The sequence below is a fragment of the Rhinichthys klamathensis genome, unplaced genomic scaffold, assembly GCF_029890125.1.
Source record: "Rhinichthys klamathensis goyatoka isolate OS25496 unplaced genomic scaffold, OSU_Roscu_1.1 h1tg000100l_1, whole genome shotgun sequence".
NCBI lineage: Eukaryota > Metazoa > Chordata > Actinopteri > Cypriniformes > Leuciscidae > Rhinichthys > Rhinichthys klamathensis.
Genome location: NW_026606639.1, coordinates 66,360 through 87,685, shown reverse-complemented (window position 1 = coordinate 87,685; position 21,326 = coordinate 66,360). Strand labels below are relative to the sequence as shown.

Below are 21,326 nucleotides of genomic sequence, written 5' to 3'. Positions count from 1 at the left end.
CTGGGATAGACGCTTTCATGTAAGCCCATGGGGAGCACTGCAGCGGGCTCATGGGAGTTCTGTGTGGGGTTTGCTGAGATGTATTTAGCTGTCCGTTGCGACTGCTCTCGGTGGAGTCTAGAGATTTTCAAAAAGTGCAAAATTAGTGCAGCGACGAAACATCCAGCATGCCAGAACTATTATAAATATTTGATGTAAAACATGACCATAGCAGTACAGCGTTCCTCAAGACAAATGTGTGGACTACTTTATTAGGGATCTTGAGGGAAGATAAATATGCCAAACAGCATTTTAATATGCCCGTCAATGTACTGGGGTTATGATACTGTAGTATTTTGTGTGTGTGTGTGTGTGTGTGTGTTTGTTTAGATTTAGATTTTCTGTTGATTTTATCTGCTTTGTTGTGTTTTCTCATGTTTTTCTGTTTTGTTTTGCTTAGATTTTTGTTTTGTTTTTATTGTTTTGTTATGTTTCTATGTGTTTTTCTAATTTTTGCATTGCTTTTTTTCTGTTGTTTTGTTTGACACAATAATTTCAACATGTATGTCTACACTAAATACTCTTTTTTTGTATTCTTCTTTTTTTTAGATGAAAGTATGATGAGCCAGACAGGTAGGCCTTTCATGTATGATCGTTTATAGCTACGGGAATTTCTTTGACCTTGTACAAAACCCAGATACAAAATAATTTCTGAGTAGTTATAGTTTACAAGCAAGAAGAGCAGATCTGCTTGTCTCTTCTGAAAGACACGTCACATTAAAATGTTCCTGTCTTGTCTGCAATTGAGCAAAAGCAATTTGTCTGAACTTCATGATTTATTTTACATGCTGGTTGGTTTGTTCTATTCAGAACAAAATGTACTCCTGAACTTGAACAGCATCATGAGTTTAAATAGTTGAAACTGAAGATGGTATTAAATCATCTGTGATGCTGTAATATCACATTTTTACATCAAAATCACACTGAGGTTTCTCATCCTCAGTTATCTATTAAGAAGAAGACTTGTTTGATAATCAAACATCAGCTGGAGTCTTTCCTGTTCCTCTTCACAGATGATTTTGGGGTTTCATTTCTGCTTGCCAGCAGCAGGAGTGATTAGATAACAATCATCCTCTCATCTTTAATATAGGATTAGCCACTGCAGTTTGATGAAAGGACCAGAAAAAGGATTTGTTGCTTTTAAGAAGGGGATTTTAGAAGAAAGACACAAATCTTGTCATTAAGTTTTTCTCTTTTTTGATTTCAGAGGAATCCCATGTTGATGAGACGATGGAAAGCCAGAAGCCAGAAGGTTTTTCTTCATTCTCTTTTTCTTCTTAAATTTTAGTCTGGATTACTACAAGATCCACTGAGCACCAATGGGGTGATGCTCACCCACACAGTGGTCATTATACCTTGAGCACTTAAGAAACACTTACAAATTTGTGAAAGTGCGTTAGATCGAATATTAAACAATTTTGATAAATATAGCATGCAAAACATCTAACAAAATAAGTTTCTAGGGATTTAAATGATTAAACAAGATATATATTATTCAAAATTATTAAATAATACTTGACACCGCCACAAGCCCTTGCACCATTTGTTTGCATTTTGTTTGACATTCATTCATATTTATGACATCATACATACAGTATTTAGGTGTATGACCACTATATACTCCCTTATTTTTCATAATATCCAGTAGTCAAGGACAACAAGAATCAGTACATATGCAAACTAGGTCTGGCTGTGTGGTTCAGTATACATAGATCTCATGCTGTCTACATTTTAGTGAGCGAGAAAATTCAGTCTCTCCACAGTCTTTACGCTTCATGTGTCACGCTGTACCCATTCACTGAAGGATCTGGATTGGCTCTGTTGTCCTTGAACTTGTCTCATTACGGACAGGGAGAGCGGCTGTCAGATACAGTTATTAGCGTGACGCTCGTGTGCGTGTATGTGTGTGTTTGGGGGTGCATCTGTTTAATGAGACACCTCGCTCCAATCCACACGAACGTACACAGACAGACATCAGAACATGTGCACCGACAGACACACACCACTGCACACGCTGAAATGATTCACCAGATCGCTTGTACACACACACATACTCTCAGAGGCGCTGGCCCGGCTCCCTCTGGGTATTCATGTAGCGTGATAGAAACTTTACGTTCAAAACCTGAGGACGAAACCAGCCCCGGCTTGGCTCTGAATCGCATTTGATCACTCATAAGCCGCTGTTTTGTTTTTGGTTGGGAGTATCGACTTATTACCGAAGTACCAGTGCTTTTGACATCATTATTGACAAATTTAGATTCCCCCTACATTGACAGTAGTAGCTATAAGCATTATTAATAGTCGTCTCGCCAGGCAGAGGAGGCAAAGAAAATGTTCTGCTTGGACCGAACCCAAGATACTTGCAATTATGCTCCCTGGAGAAAACAAAAACAGTGAGATTTTTAAGACCAGGTGAGGCAGAGCTGAAGATTGTGCAGAGACAGAGGCTGAATCTGAATTTACCTGAGCACCTGCGACACATGAATCATTCCCCTATGAGTGCAAACCAGCATATAAAAACGCCTTTGTATTGTTTTTCCACTTTTGTTTGCTCATTCATGAATGTTTCTCTATGTATTTTGTGTGTATTATTGTAATGTGTGTGTACCAGGGATGTTTCCTCCGACTAGGCAAGGGAGGCAATGCCTCCTCAAAACAATAATCCATATTACAAAATGTGACATTAAAACATGTATAAATCACTCGTTAGCGACAACCGCAGGTAAAGTTACAGCGGGAGGCCGTGTCTCACGTGCCTCCCCTGAGCCCATTGAGTTTGAACAGACCTCCTAAACGTGCAGTGGGTTTGGTGGAGGGTAAATGAGAATGAAAGGGGGAAAGTCACATGCGAGGAGGCCATGCCTCCATCGTGCTATGATGGGATATGATTGGTTATGAAATGCAAGCCACTGGTGTGTACATATACATACATTAAAAATGACATATATATTATATTATACATATACACTGATGAGCCAAAACATTATGACCAGTCATAGGTGAAGCGAATACTGTTGTTCATCTCCTAACAAGGTCGCATATTAAGGTATGGGTAGATTAGATGGTAAACAAACAATAGGTTCTCGTAATCAACGTGTTGGCTGGAGGAGAAATTGACAATAATGAAGATCTAAGCAACTTTGTCAAGGGCCAAATCGTTATAGCAAGGTGACTTGGTCAGAGTTTTTCTGAAACTGCGAGGCTTGTGGGTTGCTCTCGGTCAGCAAAGGTGAGAATTTACCAACAGACGTCCGAGGAGGGCAAACCCCAAACCAGAGACTGGGTGTTGGGCGCCCAAGACTCATCGGTCCACGAGGGCAACAAAGGCTATCCCATCTGGTCCGAGCCAACAGAAGGTCTACTGTGGCACAAGTCACACTTCATTTTAATGATGGTTATGGGAGGAATGTGTCACAACACACAGTGCATCACACTTTGCTGTACATGGGGCTGCGTAGCCACAAACCAAACAGTGCTTATGACCCCTGTCCACTATCAAAAGCATGCGGAGGACCAACAATATATTAGGCAGATGGTCATAATATTTTAACTCATCTGTGTGTGTGTGTGTATACATACAATATTATATATATATATATATATATATATATATATATATATATATATATACTGTATATGTCATGTTTTTTTTCTGTTTGTTTGTTTTCTAAGCTGAGGGCCTTGATGGCGAACCTATGGTCCAGGAGGACAAAACACCTGCAAAGGAAGACCGTAAAGGTAACATATGTAGTCTGCCTCCTCAGCTCTTGCTCCATCTTTGGTTGTAATTCAAGCAACCAAATATCTTGATATTATGTCATATTTGAATAACACTTTACAATTTATAGTTAATGCATATGGTGTCATTACCTAACAATGAACAGTCATTTTTTACAACGTTTATTAATTTAAGTTAATTTAATTTATGGAATACACAGGGTTGCTCGATTATGGCAAAAACCATAATGACAATTATTTTGGTCAATATTGAAATTACTATTATTTATCACGATTATTAGTGGGCGATATAATCAAAGTCTTATTTCACGATACGAGTAACTTTAAATATCACTGAAATTTCACAATTATTGATACTTCAGCAAAATGGGTAGGTGTAGGGGCGGGGTCAGGGGTAGGTCATTCATATGAATTCGTACAAATTAGCCACCTCGTAAAATTAGTATGAATTGCCGTGAGACTGGGTTGGGTATTCAGATAGGTAATAGCCTACAACAACAAAAAATTGTATCAAATGTAAAACAACACTGCATATAACATTGCATACCGTAGTCATACTGTACACATTAAAATAGATTAATCCTTAATAAAGCTACTTTATTTAGTCAAGATCATTGAGTGATTTTCCTTTGTCATTTGTTGTTTGATTATCATTAATGACAGACTGCAGTATATTTATTAGGCTGCTGTCACTTTAAGAGCTAATACACGGATCCAATATACTGTTACACACGTTTTCTTTCTCAACTGTGTACGTTTACTTAAGGACGGCTTTCACAATGTGTTTATGTGAATACTCTCCAAAAAGACATTTTGACAAATTTGTGTGAACGCGTATCCAAAGGCCATTTGTTTATCTGCGTTCGGCTTGGACTCGGAGCGTGCACACAGAAAGCCTTCTGCGCTTTTAATAACACTGTTTAATATCAAACACGTCCCGTAGTTTAGCAACAGTAGACTGCATTTTACAACACTCACTTGTTTGTCTGATTTGGATGTCAAGGGCTTTTAGAGAAGAACAAAAGCACACCGCAAAAAAGGAAAGGAATGTGCTCTGGACAGATGAGGCAGCGGAACAATAATTGTTTTACCTAGATTATCTTGTATTCATAATCGTTAGAAGCCAAAACCAATTACTATTAATCGCACAGCTATAAGGATAACATATTAAAAATGTATTATATATACACTACTGTTCAAAAGTTTGGTGCTGATAAGATTTTTTAAGTCTTTTATGTTTACTAAGCCTGCATTTATTTGATCCAAAATACAGTAACAACGGTAATACTGTAAAATATATTTACAATTTAAAATAACTGTTTTCTATTTATTCTATCTATCTTAATCTCCTTTCTCTAACCAAAAAAGAAACTTAAAATGGTAAAGCTGGCTAAAATGTATCTGTTCTATACTCACAACTAGTGCTGCTCAATATAAAGAAAAATATACAATATGTGATGCAATAAAGAAAAATAATAAAGTGTGTTTCAGGTGACAAGTGCTTTTAAAAACAAAAAATGACATAACCAGCATACAATTTTCACAATACGCATATGTGCAATATTTCAGTAAATGTGATATATTGCGCAGCCTTACCCACAATGTTTGTTACCTCCTGTGGTTTAAAATGAGGTAAATACCATTTTCATATTCAAATAAACCTGCACTACTGACAGTAAGTGATAAAACAGTCTTGACATCATGGGTTTAAAGTACGAAAATCTGCTTTCCAACGCCACAGAAATACATTTACTTAAAAATGTAGCGATAAAGTGAGCAATCTGGACATGCAGTGAGATCAAGAGTCCTTGGGCGGCTGGTTATTAGAGCGGCAGTTACGAGAGTGTGTGTGGGTGATATAAGTCTTGCTTTCCTGCAGGATGCTGCATGAGTCTCGTTTTCTGTAAGTGAAGGACAGAGGGCTCCAGGGCTCCATATTGCCCAGGTGGTGCGATATGAGCCTCACACAAACAGCCAAACTACCCCACACACTTCCCACTCCTCTATTGATTATGTGCACGCATGTCTGTGTCCCTCTGAACTGCGACTTCAAACACTTTCCACGCAGATGGAGTCAGGGTGGACACGTGTGCATTAAATCCTGTTTTGTTTCTTTCATCTGATGTAGTGTGTATTTGTGTGTGGGCAAGGGCAAAATTGATGTCTTTTGCGGCCTTGTATCCCAATCCAGAGCAGACACAGGTGTTAGCTGGAACCGCACAGATGGATACTCTGACGCTCCATCCCTTTTAAAACAGAGAGAGATAGGGGTGAGATGGGAGGGAGAGAGACCTAAACTCAAATTAAAGGCATTAGGCTGAAACAGCTGCTCCAGTTCACCCCAAAGTGGCGGCTTAATACCGCTCGGTCTTAGGCAATGGGTCGCCTATTTCCTCTCCATTAAAACCATCATTTAGAACTCATCAAGATAATCTGAGAGCTGGTCCACCAATATTTCATCCCAGAATATACACAGTTATTATATCTTATTGCACACTTCTTAGCCGTTGTAGTGAGTTTACAGTGATTTGTTAGCTCTAACATCACATTTGTTGTATGTTTGAGTATAAAACATTTTAAAAAGCTAAGCCCAAGGAGCCTTGAACTGTGAACTGTGACCATTTGTTTCTTTTTGATATGTTGGCTGTTCAAATAAAAATGAAGTAAAACGAAATTATGTATACATATTACATATATGTACATGTACATATATATATACACTCACCTGCCACTTTATTAGGTACACCTGTCCAACTGCTCGTTAACACTTAATTTCTAAGCAGCCAATCACATGGCGGCAACTCAGTGCATTTAGGCATGTAGACATGGTCAAGACAATCTCCTGCAGTTCAAACCGAGCATCAGTATGGGGAAGAAAGGTGATTTGAGTGACTTTGAACGTGGCATGATTGTTGGTGCCAGAAGGGCTGGTCTGAGTATTTCAGAAACTGCTAATCTACTGGGATTTTCACGCACAACCATCTCTAGGGTTTACAGAGAATGGTCCGAAAAAGAAAAAACATCCAGTGAGCGGCAGTTCTGTGGGCGGAAATGCCTTGTTGATGCCAGAGGTCAGAGGAGAATGGCCAGACTGGTTCGAGCTGATAGAAGGGCAACAGTGACTGAAATAACCACTCGTTACAACCGAGGTATGCAGCAAAGCATTTGTGAAGCCACAACACGCACAACCTTGAGGCGGATGGGCTACAACAGCAGAAGACTCCACCGGGTACCACTCATCTCCACTACAAATAGGAAAAAGAGGCTACAATTTGCAAGAGCTCACCAAAATTGAACAGTTGAAGACTGGAAAAATGTTGCCTGGTCTGATGAGTCTCGATTTCTGTTGAGACATTCAGATGTTAGAGTCAGAATTTGGCGTAAACAGAATGAGAACATGGAACCATCATGCCTTGTTACCACTGTGCAGGCTGGTGGTGGTGGTGTAATGGTGTGGGGGATGTTTTCCTGGCACACTTTAGGCCCCTTAGTGCCAATTGGGTATCGTTTAAATGCCACGGCCTACCTGAGCATTGTTTCTGACCATGTCCATCCCTTTATGGCCACCATGTACCCATCCTCTGATGGCTACTTCCACCATGTCACAAAGCTCTAATCATTTCAAATTGGTTTCTTGGACATGACAATGAGTTCACTGTACTAAAATGGCCTCCACAGTCACCAGATCTCAACCCAATAGAGCATCTTTGGGATGTGGTGGAACGGGAGATTCGCATCATGGATGTGCAGCCGACAAATCTGCGGCAACTGTGTGATGCCATCATGTCAATATGGACCAAACTCCCTGAGGAATGCTTCCAGCACCTTGTTGAATCTATGCCACGAAGAATTGAGGCAGTTCTGAAGGCAAAAGGGGGTCCAACCCGTTACTAGCATGGGGTACCTAATAAAGTGGCCGGTGAGTGTATATACTGTATATATATATATACACTCACCTGCCACTTTATTAGGTACACCTGTCCAACTGCTCGTTAACACTTAATTTCTAAGCAGCCAATCACATGGCGGCAACTCAGTGCATTTAGGCATGTAGACATGGTCAAGACAATCTCCTGCAGTTCAAACCGAGCATCAGTATGGGGAAGAAAGGTGATTTGAGTGACTTTGAACGTGGCATGATTGTTGGTGCCAGAAGGGCTGGTCTGAGTATTTCAGAAACTGCTAATCTACTGGGATTTTCACGCACAACCATCTCTAGGGTTTACAGAGAATGGTCCGAAAAAGAAAAAACATCCAGTGAGCGGCAGTTCTGTGGGCGGAAATGCCTTGTTGATGCCAGAGGTCAGAGGAGAATGGCCAGACTGGTTCGAGCTGATAGAAGGGCAACAGTGACTGAAATAACCACTCGTTACAACCGAGGTATGCAGCAAAGCATTTGTGAAGCCACAACACGCACAACCTTGAGGCGGATGGGCTACAACAGCAGAAGACTCCACCGGGTACCACTCATCTCCACTACAAATAGGAAAAAGAGGCTACAATTTGCAAGAGCTCACCAAAATTGAACAGTTGAAGACTGGAAAAATGTTGCCTGGTCTGATGAGTCTCGATTTCTGTTGAGACATTCAGATGTTAGAGTCAGAATTTGGCGTAAACAGAATGAGAACATGGAACCATCATGCCTTGTTACCACTGTGCAGGCTGGTGGTGGTGGTGTAATGGTGTGGGGGATGTTTTCCTGGCACACTTTAGGCCCCTTAGTGCCAATTGGGCATCGTTTAAATGCCACGGCCTACCTGAGCATTGTTTCTGACCATGTCCATCCCTTTATGGCCACCATGTACCCATCCTCTGATGGCTACTTCCACCATGTCACAAAGCTCTAATCATTTCAAATTGGTTTCTTGAACATGACAATGAGTTCACTGTACTAAAATGGCCTCCACAGTCACCAGATCTCAACCCAATAGAGCATCTTTGGGATGTGGTGGAACGGGAGATTCGCATCATGGATGTGCAGCCGACAAATCTGCGGCAACTGTGTGATGCCATCATGTCAATATGGACCAAACTCCCTGAGGAATGCTTCCAGCACCTTGTTGAATCTATGCCACGAAGAATTGAGGCAGTTCTGAAGGCAAAAGGGGGTCCAACCCGTTACTAGCATGGGGTACCTAATAAAGTGGGCGGTGAGTGTATACATATATTACATAATACATAATATAGCATAATATTATTGTATTGGCTGAAAGAATTGGCTACACTACAATTCTACATTGCAAAAGTTTTGGGTCAGTAAGTTTTTTATAATTTGTATTTTATTCAGCAAGGATGCATTAAATTGGTCAAAAGTGAAGACTTTTAAAACATTTGAAAACGATTGTGCTGCTTAATATATATATATATATATATATATATATATATATATATATATATTCAGGATTCTTTGATAACTAGAAAGATATTTGGAAGAACTTTTCAACATTGATAATAAGAAATGTTTCTTGGTCAGCAAATCACCATATTTCTGAATGGAATGATTTCTGAAGGATCAGGTGCCCCTGAAAAAATGGAAAACTATTTTAAAATGTAATGATATTTCATAATATTAATATTTTACTATATTTCTGAATACATAAATTCAGCCTTGATGGACATTAGAATCTTTTTTCAGAAACATTGAAAGTCTAGCCGAACTCAAACTTTTGAATGTTAGTCTAATTCATAAAAAGCATGATCTCTTATTGGTTAAAAAGAACAATGCCTCTTATTAAGAACAAAATAAATATCAAAAGTAACAGAAGAAACCATAAAATGACACAGTAAAAATGTTTTTTATTTGTACACATTTTTTATTGTGATTCTTTTCATTTTAGTAGGTTTAATATACATGTTTTAATGATTTCACATTGGTTCCTAAGAACACTTTTCATTGTGGTAAAATCACTGTAACAGTTTCTCGCGCTGCTTATTGCTTTTGCAGTAAAAGGGACTGCTGAATGTGGAGTATTTTTGCCTCTCATACTTTATTTATGTTTTATGGGAACCGTGTCCACACACAGAAGATGCACCTCTTTTAATAACTAACACATTTATCTGTTTCTTCATCGCTCTCACTTAATGCAGTCCTGCCCACTAAAAGCCACTAAAGCGACAGTTAACTTGAGTAAAGTTCATTGAACGATGTAAATTCTGGTCAGTTTCTAATTAATTTCAAAGCAATTTAATCTTTATCAAATGTCAACAAGCTAGCCAAGCCGGTTTGATTCCCCAGAGCAACCACCCTTAAGACACCACCTCTAATGCAAGGCTTAATTCTCATTCCTTAAGTAACTCACACACAGACACAGATCATACACTCACATTCTCATAAGACACCACCTCTAATGCAAGGCTTAATTCTCATTCCTTAAGTAACTCACACACAGACACAGATCATACACTCACATTCTCATGTTCAAACCCTGAGTGCACCATGACTAATCAGAGGTTCAAGCCATGTTCAGTGCCACACATACAAATTCACAAAACACACACAGAAGAACATCTGCTGCATCCAGTGGAGTGCCAGAGAAAGGGTCTCCGTCTCCCAGATGCAGGGAGTTTTTCTGCCATCCCTGATCAATTAAACGCCTACAGCAATTCCTTGAATGAGAGAGAGGGTGAAGGACTGAACAGTTGCATGCAGTTTCCACTTTCCACATTGACTTGGTTTCTCACTGTAAAGATGTCAATCAAATATAATGCTGCACTATTATCGTAATTACTGTAAATAAAGCTCAGTATGATTTCGAATCGCTGTTATTGTACTTTGATGTCGTGCACCGATCGATCTGCACAGTGCCGAACACACCTTAAATCTGCAGTGGTACAGAGGCCACATGGTACAAGTTGTAGCTCTTAGAAAATTACGAGTTTACATGTTGTAATTACAAGTTCTGCAATCACGTGAAGGCTTTTTACTGTTCAGAATCGTACAACATGCCACCTTTAAAATGTGTGATGGCAGAATGCTAATAACAGAAAATGTGTTGATAATAATTGGTAAAACAATCATTCTTCTGACAATATTTGTTCAAGAATGTGTTCAACTGGAAGTAGGACATATTGAGTTTGTTAGTAATAACCCATGATGTATTACCCCATATAAATAATTCAATACTCTGTGATATTGTTCAAAGCTTTTGTTGCAGACTCTGCGATGCTTTCTCATTTGTACTGATATTGACATGTCTGCATATATTTCCCTGATACATGTTATTCATGTGTTTATCTTTTAGTGGAGGTGAGTCCAACAGCAAAGAAGAAACCTGAACCCGAGGCAGAAAAAGAGAATGAGAAGAAAGAAGTCAAGGGAGATGATCCGCAAGTTGCAGGTGAGATTACACATCAGTTACATACTGTTTTTCCCACAGAATAAAGAAGAATTACAGAAAATAAGAGCTTAGATTTATAAGACAAAAAAAAAATATGGAGAGTTAAAGGTGATGCATATATTTTATGGTATAATACTTTATATTATCCAGCTTAATTGCAGAGGATGATTATAAATTAGCCATATGTAGTGTGATTCCTCCGAAAAATGTAAACACTGACTTAAAAGTTGATAATCGAAACATCTATATATAATAATTAGTGTGACCGGTAAAATCTGATAGTTGTGCATCTTAATAATGGCTCCAACATTGTATCTGATACACTTCTACCATATTGCCTAAGGTTTTTATATTGTGAATCTGGTTATTCCTCTCACTGATAAGGCCAGTAATGATTTATAGATAGTTACAAGTTGAATTTAAGTTAAAGTGAAAGTTTAATTAGATGCGGAAAGTTTTCTGGCATGTGCGACTTGATAAGCATAACACCACTGATCAAAGGAAAGCTGAGGAGCTGGTAAATGAAATTAGTTCATAATGACAAGAGTCTATCATTGAGTTCTAATGGACCGAGTGTGATTTGTTCACTTTATGAAGGAATTATGTGTATGGGAAAAGCAGTGCAGTACAGCCGAAAATGTATTTGCACACTTAGGCCATTAAAAATGAATGTCATTAGATACAAAATATTAAATCTTGTGGCGTCTGCAAACAAATTCTCAAAATTCTCCCTTTTCTCAGAAATTGACTTAGCTTTTTTTTAACCTGGTGGTCTTTAGTTAAAGATAAAGAAAATCAGAGAAACTACAGGTATAGTTCATCACATTAATATTTTGACATTTTCCAAGAAGTCTGGAATCCGGAAATGTCCAAATACGTCTCGATTTTGAATTTTGTTGAAAAAAATGCTTGAAGTGAAGTCTTTCACTTCACTTCATGCAGTTTGCTGTGAACATTTGTTATCTAATGTAATTGCATTCATAATGAAATTCAGCAGCCCTCCAAAGTCATTACTGGCTTCCTATAAAGGATTTGAGAGCTTGGAAAGCTCTATTCTTGTCATCAAAGATGTGACGGCCAATTTTTCCCTCTCAAAAAGAGCGAATTTTTTTTCTTCCTGTTTTTATTTTATTTTTATTTATTTTTATTGTGTATTGATTGATTGTTCTCTATGCACTTCATATGCGTTGTGAAATTAAAATATTCTGAAAAGAGTCCGCCGGGATGGCTGGTTTATAACTTGGATGCCGAGGAATTTCCTAATCTCTCAATTTGTCATGAAAATCCTATTAGTAAAGCCATTACACAGGTTTTCAAATTTGACATTTTGTGTGTTAAACCGTGTGGGTTTTTTTTTTAACTCGCCAAACGTACAAAGCGCTGACGTCTTAATACAAGCCTGCTATCTGTGACCACACAGCCTTATTAAACGCAGACAACTTAAAGCTGAAAACAAACACACAGTGTAGTGTTTTCTCACAGGCATAAGCTGTCAAAAAGCTGTCAGTCGTTTGAGGCAGTACGAGAGGGCAGAAGAAACAGCTGTCGTGTTCTTAATGTTCTAAGTTTCCTACAGGAGATCAAGTAGTCTAATGCGCTTCTCCTGCATTTGGCAGATAGTAAATATGCTGTGTGTGTGTGCGCGTGTGCGTGTGTGCGCGCCACCTTAGGCAACAGATGAGCATCATCAAGGCCCGCTCTCTCCTTTTGCCATTTCCTTGATCGATTACTCAGCCTCAGATGAGGCCGTCCTCCCCTCACTCTCGAGGGCAGGGCTTCAAATTTGTCTCAGAGCCCCATTATTAAAAATGATAACTGTAATCTCACCGGCTGCCGGATCTGAATGAGGAAATAAAGGGACGGTAATTCTGAACTGGATGAATTATGAATGGAGCTTTTTGAGAAGTGAGCAAGTCGGAAAGGACAATGTTATTGGATTAGTATTGTTGTTTTTTTATCCGTTAATATGTTAATCTGTCTGGTTCTGTAAAGGGGAAGAGAAAGAGAAAGAGGATAGCCCAGGAAAGAAGATGCTGACAGGCCAGACTGATGAAGCGGGAAAACTGATGGAAGGTAAGACCAGTATCATCACCTCATTAAAGATAGGGAGAGAGAAGCACATGGCACATTTTAATTCTTTAAAGCTTTAGAGGCTAAATCCCATGTTTTTTGTTGTAAGAACTATTAGATTTGTTTCATAAACTATAATGTATAAATGTAATATTAGTTCTTAAATATTATTCTTATTTATTTCATTAATTGAAAGTATATTGGTCCCAAACCACCCCATGCTGTGAGACAGATTCATTTAAATAAGTTTAATTAAAACTAATTTTATTCATTATATATTTGATTCATTCAAATATATAAATTATATATATTTTTTCTATTTATTACATTTATATATTAATGTAGCCTATTATAAATATTACATATATAATAGATCACTATTATTTATATATATATATATATTATCATTTATTATATATTTATTAATTATTTGATATATTATTAATTTAATATTTATTTCCAGAAAATCAGGGTTTAAATGGTATTCATACAAATTTTGGTAACAGGTTTGCAAAAAATCTCTTTGACAAATGAACGGAAAATAACATTTCCGACCTCCTGTTTTTGAAGAGTTAGAATTACTTTCACCGACCATTTGTTTAAAAAGAAGAACAAAAAACATCCCTATTTTATACCCTGTTCATAGTAATTGAATGTGTAACATTATTTCCTTATACAAAGCAGTTATACATAACCGGACTATGTATAGATGAGGTGTGTCTGCAACGTGTTCACACATTCATTCAATTATGCCCACTATTTGGCCACACAAAACTTGATTAAAGTGTTATGTACACAGATAATGGGTAACGATTCCCATTTAGACACAAGCGACAGACTAATACAAACACAAACACACACACACTTACACAAACACGCCAGTACCAGATGTTAAACACGGAGAAGGTGAGATCGATACAACATATTTAAGAGGATAAAGCCAAGCTCGTCACCTCACCATACGGCGCTTTTAACAAACACACGCTCACGTTCACACACAAAACAGCCTTCCATAACACCTCAGCCGAGTGTTTCTGAATGCTGTTGGCACATGGTCATTAGGGCACTGCTGCCAATTTTATGCAGGTGTGTCGCTTGTGTAACTTATAAAGTCTAATGGTTGCACTTGTTAGCATGGGCTCTGAATAAAAGCATCTACTAAATCATTGACTTACATGGAAAACAACAACCACAAATAAGGAGCCCTCAGCTCGAAAGGCTTGTTTCGAAAGTCTGCATCAATATTAAAAACATAAAATTGTTTGCTCAAGTACCTAGACTTTCACGTCCAACTTGTTCACATGCTTTTCCCCTGAACAAGCCCTGTACGATTGATTTGATGATTTTGTGAAATATTCATAAATTAAATACATTTCTCTTAGCCTGAAGGCACCTATGAATAAGTCTGGCTTTGCTAACGGAGGGTGTTTTTTTGGGCCGTGGTGTATTGGGCTCCTGCGGTGGGAGTCGATATCGCCTCTTCGCCTGCATGCAGGTGAGATTTACTGCGACGGCTGCTGAGCCTCAGTGGCTCTGAATCCAATCAGAGTTTGTCTCCTCATCTCTCACAGTCTGCCTGATGAAGGTGGGGGTTTTCACTCGCATCAAACCGAGGTTTGGCCTGTTTCTGCATGTCGTTTTTTGATTACATCTTGAAAATCGCAAGACTTATTTTGCCTGATTAAATCTGATATTGCAGTGATAATGTGAATCGACCACAGACTATCACACATGATGGTTGGAGAACAGGTGGATCTTAGATCGGTGTAATGTTGTTTTTGGAAAGCTTAAGAATCCCCTGTGCTGTGTCAGATGCTTGTGTCTGTTTAGGACTTCTGGCAGAAAGAGAGTTTTGAGTTTTATGTGTAGGGCAAGCTGTAAGGCCACAAACAAGATATGTGCTGGTGTATCAGTTGATAAAGAGGGTTGAAGCTGTGATTTACATCATGTTAAAAATGTGGAGGCAAAGAACCACCCCTAGGCTTGGATTATCCTTCTTATACCATGGTCATTTGCCAGCATTGACAACTTAAAGCTGTTATTAATGTTTGCAGCTCAATATTTGACCGGAAGGGTAAAATTGACGGTTATTTTCGTCAGTTATGGCTAGTTAGATCTAGCATTCTGCCTGCTTCGAATCAGACACAGAGATAAAGTAGTGTGGTAAGATTACATTTATTTGAATGAATGAATGAATGAATGAATGAATGAATGAATAACATTTATTTGAATTCATTATCGAGAGAGGGAGTAGTGATTCAGGTAGCGAAGCTATTTTATTACTAAAAGTCGCTGGGCAGCGTTGATAAGTTTCTGTTCTTCTGAATGTTTCTGTGTGCGCGAAGCACGATCTCCGCTCTCTGTGTATGAGTGACGTATGTGTGTGTGCGCTTCAATGAAAACAGCGCATTAATATAGAGACGGATTTGGAACTACGTGTGCATTAAATGGTTTTATTGCACACCTTCAAGCCAAGAATTGAGTATTCAGACAGATCATGGTATAATATAATATAAAAAGGTTGGATCCGAAATCACATACTTCCCTACTATATAGTTGGCGAAAAACAGTATGTGACAAAAGAAGTATGTCCGAATTCACAGTACTTATAAAAGAGTATAGGCATAAAGTAACCGGATGAACCGAGATTCTGAAGTGTGCACAAGATGGACACTTCACTATCCCATGAGGCCACGGGAGAGGATTTGTGAATGGCAGTGACGTGACGCAATTGACGCTGGTAGATCACGTGATTATGATAACATGGTGAATGTAGTTCATCCAGATTACATTCATACTACACACATTCATATAGAACGTTATTTTTTTAGCAGTGTGTTCACACATTCATTCAATTATGCCCACTATTTGGCCACACAAAACTTGATTAAAGTGTTATGTACACAGATAATGGGTAACGATTCCCATTTAGACACAAGCGACAGACTAATACAAACACAAACACACACACACTTACACAAACACGCCAGTACCAGATGTTAAACACGGAGAAGGTGAGATCGATACAACATATTTAAGAGGATAAAGCCAAGCTCGTCACCTCACCATACGGCGCTTTTAACAAACACACGCTCACGTTCACACACAAAACAGCCTTCCATAACAGTATGTGACAAAAGAAGTATGTCCGAATTCACAGTACTTATAATGTTAGTTATACTTATGAAGTTATTATTGAAATAAGTACTCAAGATAGTATGTGATTTCTACAAGTCTACATACATATGTGTTCTTTTTTATTACATTGAGAAAATTCTAGTTCATCTTTGTCATGTTGCTCACTTGAAGTGTATATTTTATAGTTAATTATAGTTATAGTTTGTAGTAATAATCAGTACAAATTAATGAACCCAATTACCAACCATGCTTATCGCATTTGGTACTTAAGTTTTTTTTTGGTTGTAAAATAATGATGCTTAAGCACCATAAACAGAATTGAAATATACTTAGTACAACTAATGCTGTAATCAGCACTTCAAGGGCACTCTTTTAATGATTCATTGTACAGGCCTGGTGCTTTTTGTTTCAGTGTTTTCTGTTTGTAACTGGAGATGTATTGTTTTTCCTCCTTATTTGTGGCTGTTATATACCAAACAAATTTGTATCTCAATCTTTCATTTCAAATTGAGACATTTTCATATCAAGCTAAATTTGTACTGTGGCATCCCTATCACAAACGTGAATGCAAATGCTTCGCACTGGATAGAGTGACCTTCATATATCTGTTCCATTAAAGTGGAAGAGATATTATTTATGGAGCTCATTATAAAGAGTTGCTTTATTTGCTGCTATATTGCTGCTTAATGTGTGATTTTCATATACCAACAGTTAGTGAAGTTTGTTTCACATCTTAGAATCATTGAAGCCAATGTTGTGTGAGGATAAAAACTTGAGAGGAGACCAAATGGAAAGAGAGGCAGAACGTGCTTTCGCTCCCGTTGTCTCTCGTTCTCAAGCACAGTGGGCAATCAGTGTTTCTCAGTGAGAAGAAGACCGTTCAGATTTGTTTCATTTTGGACACTTTTTTTTTAACTTGTTCTTTTACTCTCTCCAACCCTTTGTTTTCTGTCAGATGTCACGGTGAGGCTAAAATGGAGTAGTTTGCCAGCTTAACTCTTGGATATCAGTCAATATTCATCATTTCCTATCTAACATCCTCCGTAGTGAGATCACACGGCACCCATTCTCGTACCCATTCTTTTGCCTCTCCAAAAAGAATTTCTATTCACTCAGGAAATCATCAAAAGAAGTCATTGTTTATTTAAGTGCTATGCTCACTTATTTATTTGTTTACTTCTTCAAGCTACACCCACAGGAATCTCCATGTAACGTTGCCCGGGTTTGGATCTGCTGGGTTTTTGTTCCTCGTGTATTAACTATTGATTGCGGCCAAGTTTTCGAGACTGCGATTGTGACGCCATCCTAGTCGCTCGCACCAGGCTCCTGGTGAATGTGGCCCTGAGGCAGAAACCCAACAGTATCTGTGGCCATCTGTTGCTTGTGTTGAAGCCCTGCACATTTCTAGATTCTCAGTTCAGTAAAACCCACTGAACAACAAAGGATAGCACTTTTGCCAACTGCTTACATTTAGTCATCGTCAGACATCATTTTTTTCTTTATTATTCACATTGTTTGATTTAGGGGCCTATTCTCATTTTCCCCCAGTCGTGTCCCCGGCGGCAGCTATATATATTTTTCAGCAGCGTGACAAAGCTGGTTTTATAAAAGTCTAGCTTTTTCCAGTAATGACCTGCCTTTTCCACTTAGTGGCAGTGTAGTGCGACAAAGCATTGCAGGATTTGTTACATTCTTTTGCAAGTCAGATTCATTCATTTGAATCAGTTTGTTTGGACAGGTCATGTAAATGAATTGATTAAAAAAACAACCAATTCTTCTTTTTATTCACCTTATGTTGGGATGTGGAAGTAAGCTTTTTTCTGTGAATGTGCGGGCACTTCCGATTCATTAGCCGCTATAGTAAATAATTGGAAGAATAACAAAATGCAGTAAATGGTCAAATATTTTTCGCTACAAAACCAGTGTGTTTATGATTACAATAATAAATTAAAATAATATGATAACAAAAAAAACGGAATGAGGCGAATAGATTGTTAGATGATACTGTTTTTGTCTCACTGTGTATTCTATTTTTTCCCTTATTTTGAATTTGGCTTGAATTTGTCTGCTCATGTTAAATGCTGTCACACTAATTTTAGATAGTTACTTCATTTAAAAAAAAAAAAGTGAATATATTTAAAAGATTGTACCCTAAGCTTCAATGCATTAGCAATTTATGCAGTTTGTCGTACAAGTTAATGCTATTTGCAGTTCACAATGCCAGGTTTCACGTGTAAGCTAGTTTAACACTCAAGCTTAACCCCTTCGCTGTCACCCCCCTTTTTGGGAATGGGGGTTAAAATGCACTATTCAAACTTAAATGGTTGTAATTCAAGAATGCTTTGGAATATAGACCCAAGTTTGGTCTTGTTTTAAAGGAAACACTCAGCAGATTGTTGCTGAAGTGAAAACACTTCAAAAAATGAAAGTATCAAAAAGTTATGGAAGTTTAAATTTACAGTATATCAAATATACTGTACTATATATTTTTTATTTTATAAAAAATATACATTTTACAAAATATTTTTTACTATAAAATTACTATAAAATCAAAGCCATATATCTAACCAAGTTGTGTTCCAAATTTGAAGTTGATATCACAAAAAAATGAAGTTCCCATGATTTTGTTTAGGCGTAGTACCAAAAATAGCCACCGGGTGACATACATTCCATTGAATTTAGTTGTATACATTCTGCCTTAACAAATTAATACATTTCTGTCCAAATATCAATTCTGTCACAAAATTTTGAACCTTGAGACTTAGACCTTTCTGCCAATATGTGTTTTGATCATAAACTATGAAATATAATGATGCCCAAAAGGGGAGGAGCCTGATAAAATAATTTAGAGTACCGTTTCTATGGTAACGCAATGTTCAATTTCAAAATGGTTTTCACAGGATGAATTCTGAGTTGGTAAGCTTTCTAATTTATGATAACTACTAAAATATGTGATGTAATAAAAAAGGCGATAAAAAAAGATAATATATTTTAGAGGATAATATATATATATATATATATATATATATATTATATTATAATGTTTTATTGAAAAATACTGGATTATATGTTTTATTATGAACTTTTAGCATGAAACCCAAAGTTTCAATTATTAAAGGTGTGTGCCTCAACTTTTTGTGACAAAGGTCAGAACTCCTGTTATGACGCAGATTTTTTTGAGGTGCACTCTTGTCAAAAATTCATCGGTTACTCTTCCTACATAATTTATAGCAAAAAACAGCAGTAAAATATTTATTTAGGAGTCTTAGACCTTTCCAACCATATATAGTTTGTCATAATTAGATTAGGATTTAATAGTAATATAGTAAAGTTAGGCGCAGTGGTGGAGGAAGTACTGAATCTCAGTACTTAAGTAAAAGTACAAATAACCAGAGACATATTTACTTTAGTAAAAGTAGAAGTACCACAATGACAACCCTACTTAAGTAAAAAGTAAAAAGTACCTGATTTTAAATGTACTTTAAGTATTAAAAGTAAAAGTACTTGCATAACAATTTATTCTCTTAATGTCTATATTCTAATGATTAATAAAACAGTTAATTCTAACTCATTCAACCTAATACTCATATAATGATGTCCAATATGATGGAAAAGCAGTTATATTTTAAGTTTTTGTCACCATTTCTGAACAAGCTTGCAATTAGGCAATATACACATCAAGCTTACTATATACCCTTACTATATACGGTATATATATATATATATATATATATATATATATATATATACACTCACTGGCCACTTTATTAGGTACACCTGTCCAACTGCTCGTTAACACTTAATTTCTAAGCAGCCAATCACATGGCGGCAACTCAGTGCATTTAGGCATGTAGACATGGTCAAGACAATCTCCTGCAGTTCAAACCGAGCAACAGTATGGGGAAGAAAGGTGATTTGAGTGACTTTGAACGTGGCATGATTGTTGGTGCCAGAAGGGCTGGTCTGAGTATTTCAGAAACTGCTAATCTACTGGGATTTTCACGCACAACCATCTCTAGGGTTTACAGAGAATGGTCCGAAAAAGAAAAAACATCCAGTGAGCGGCAGTTCTGTGGGCGGAAATGCCTTGTTGATGCCAGAGGTCAGAGGAGAAAGGCCAGACTGGTTCGAGCTGATAGAAGGGCAACAGTGACTGAAATAACCACTCGTTACAACCGAGGTATGCAGCAAAGCATTTGTGAAGCCACAACACGCACAACCTTGAGGCGGATGGGCTACAACAGCAGAAGCCTCCACCGGGTACCACTCATCTCCACTACAAATAGGAAAAAGAGGCTACAATTTGCAAGAGCTCACCAAAATTGAACAGTTGAAGACTGGAAAAATGTTGCCTGGTCTGATGAGTCTCGATTTCTGTTGAGACATTCAGATGTTAGAGTCAGAATTTGGCGTAAACAGAATGAGAACATGGAACCATCATGCCTTGTTACCACTGTGCAGGCTGGTGGTGGTGGTGTAATGGTGTGGGGGATGTTTTCCTGGCACACTTTAGGCCCCTTAGTGCCAATTGGGCATCGTTTAAATGCCACGGCCTACCTGAGCATTGTTTCTGACCATGTCCATCCCTTTATGGCCACCATGTACCCATCCTCTGATGGCTACTTCCACCATGTCACAAAGCTCTAATCATTTCAAATTGGTTTCTTGAACATGACAATGAGTTCACTGTACTAAAATGGCCTCCACAGTCACCAGATCTCAACCCAATAGAGCATCTTTGGGATGTGGTGGAACGGGAGATTCGCATCATGGATGTGCAGCCGACAAATCTGCGGCAACTGTGTGATGCCATCATGTCAATATGGACCAAACTCCCTGAGGAATGCTTCCAGCACCTTGTTGAATCTATGCCACGAAGAATTGAGGCAGTTCTGAAGGCAAAAGGGGGTCCAACCCGTTACTAGCATGGGGTACCTAATAAAGTGGCCGGTGAGTGTATATATATATAAACACATATTATGTTAAAACGCCGTATATGACGGC

At 37.9% G+C, this 21,326-nt stretch overlaps 1 protein-coding gene across 1 annotated transcript in view; it reads left to right on the top strand.

Moving 5' to 3' along the window:
* Nucleotides 1-21,326, top strand: part of macrod2 (mono-ADP ribosylhydrolase 2) — a 614,652-nt gene that overhangs the window by 579,448 nt on the left and 13,878 nt on the right. Inside the window, exons 12-16 of the mRNA XM_056252970.1 lie at nucleotides 589-612; nucleotides 1,247-1,291; nucleotides 3,712-3,777; nucleotides 11,019-11,114; nucleotides 13,107-13,187. Of these exons, the coding sequence (XP_056108945.1) occupies nucleotides 589-612; nucleotides 1,247-1,291; nucleotides 3,712-3,777; nucleotides 11,019-11,114; nucleotides 13,107-13,187 (312 nt within the window). The remainder of the gene's footprint in view (nucleotides 1-588; nucleotides 613-1,246; nucleotides 1,292-3,711; nucleotides 3,778-11,018; nucleotides 11,115-13,106; nucleotides 13,188-21,326) is intronic.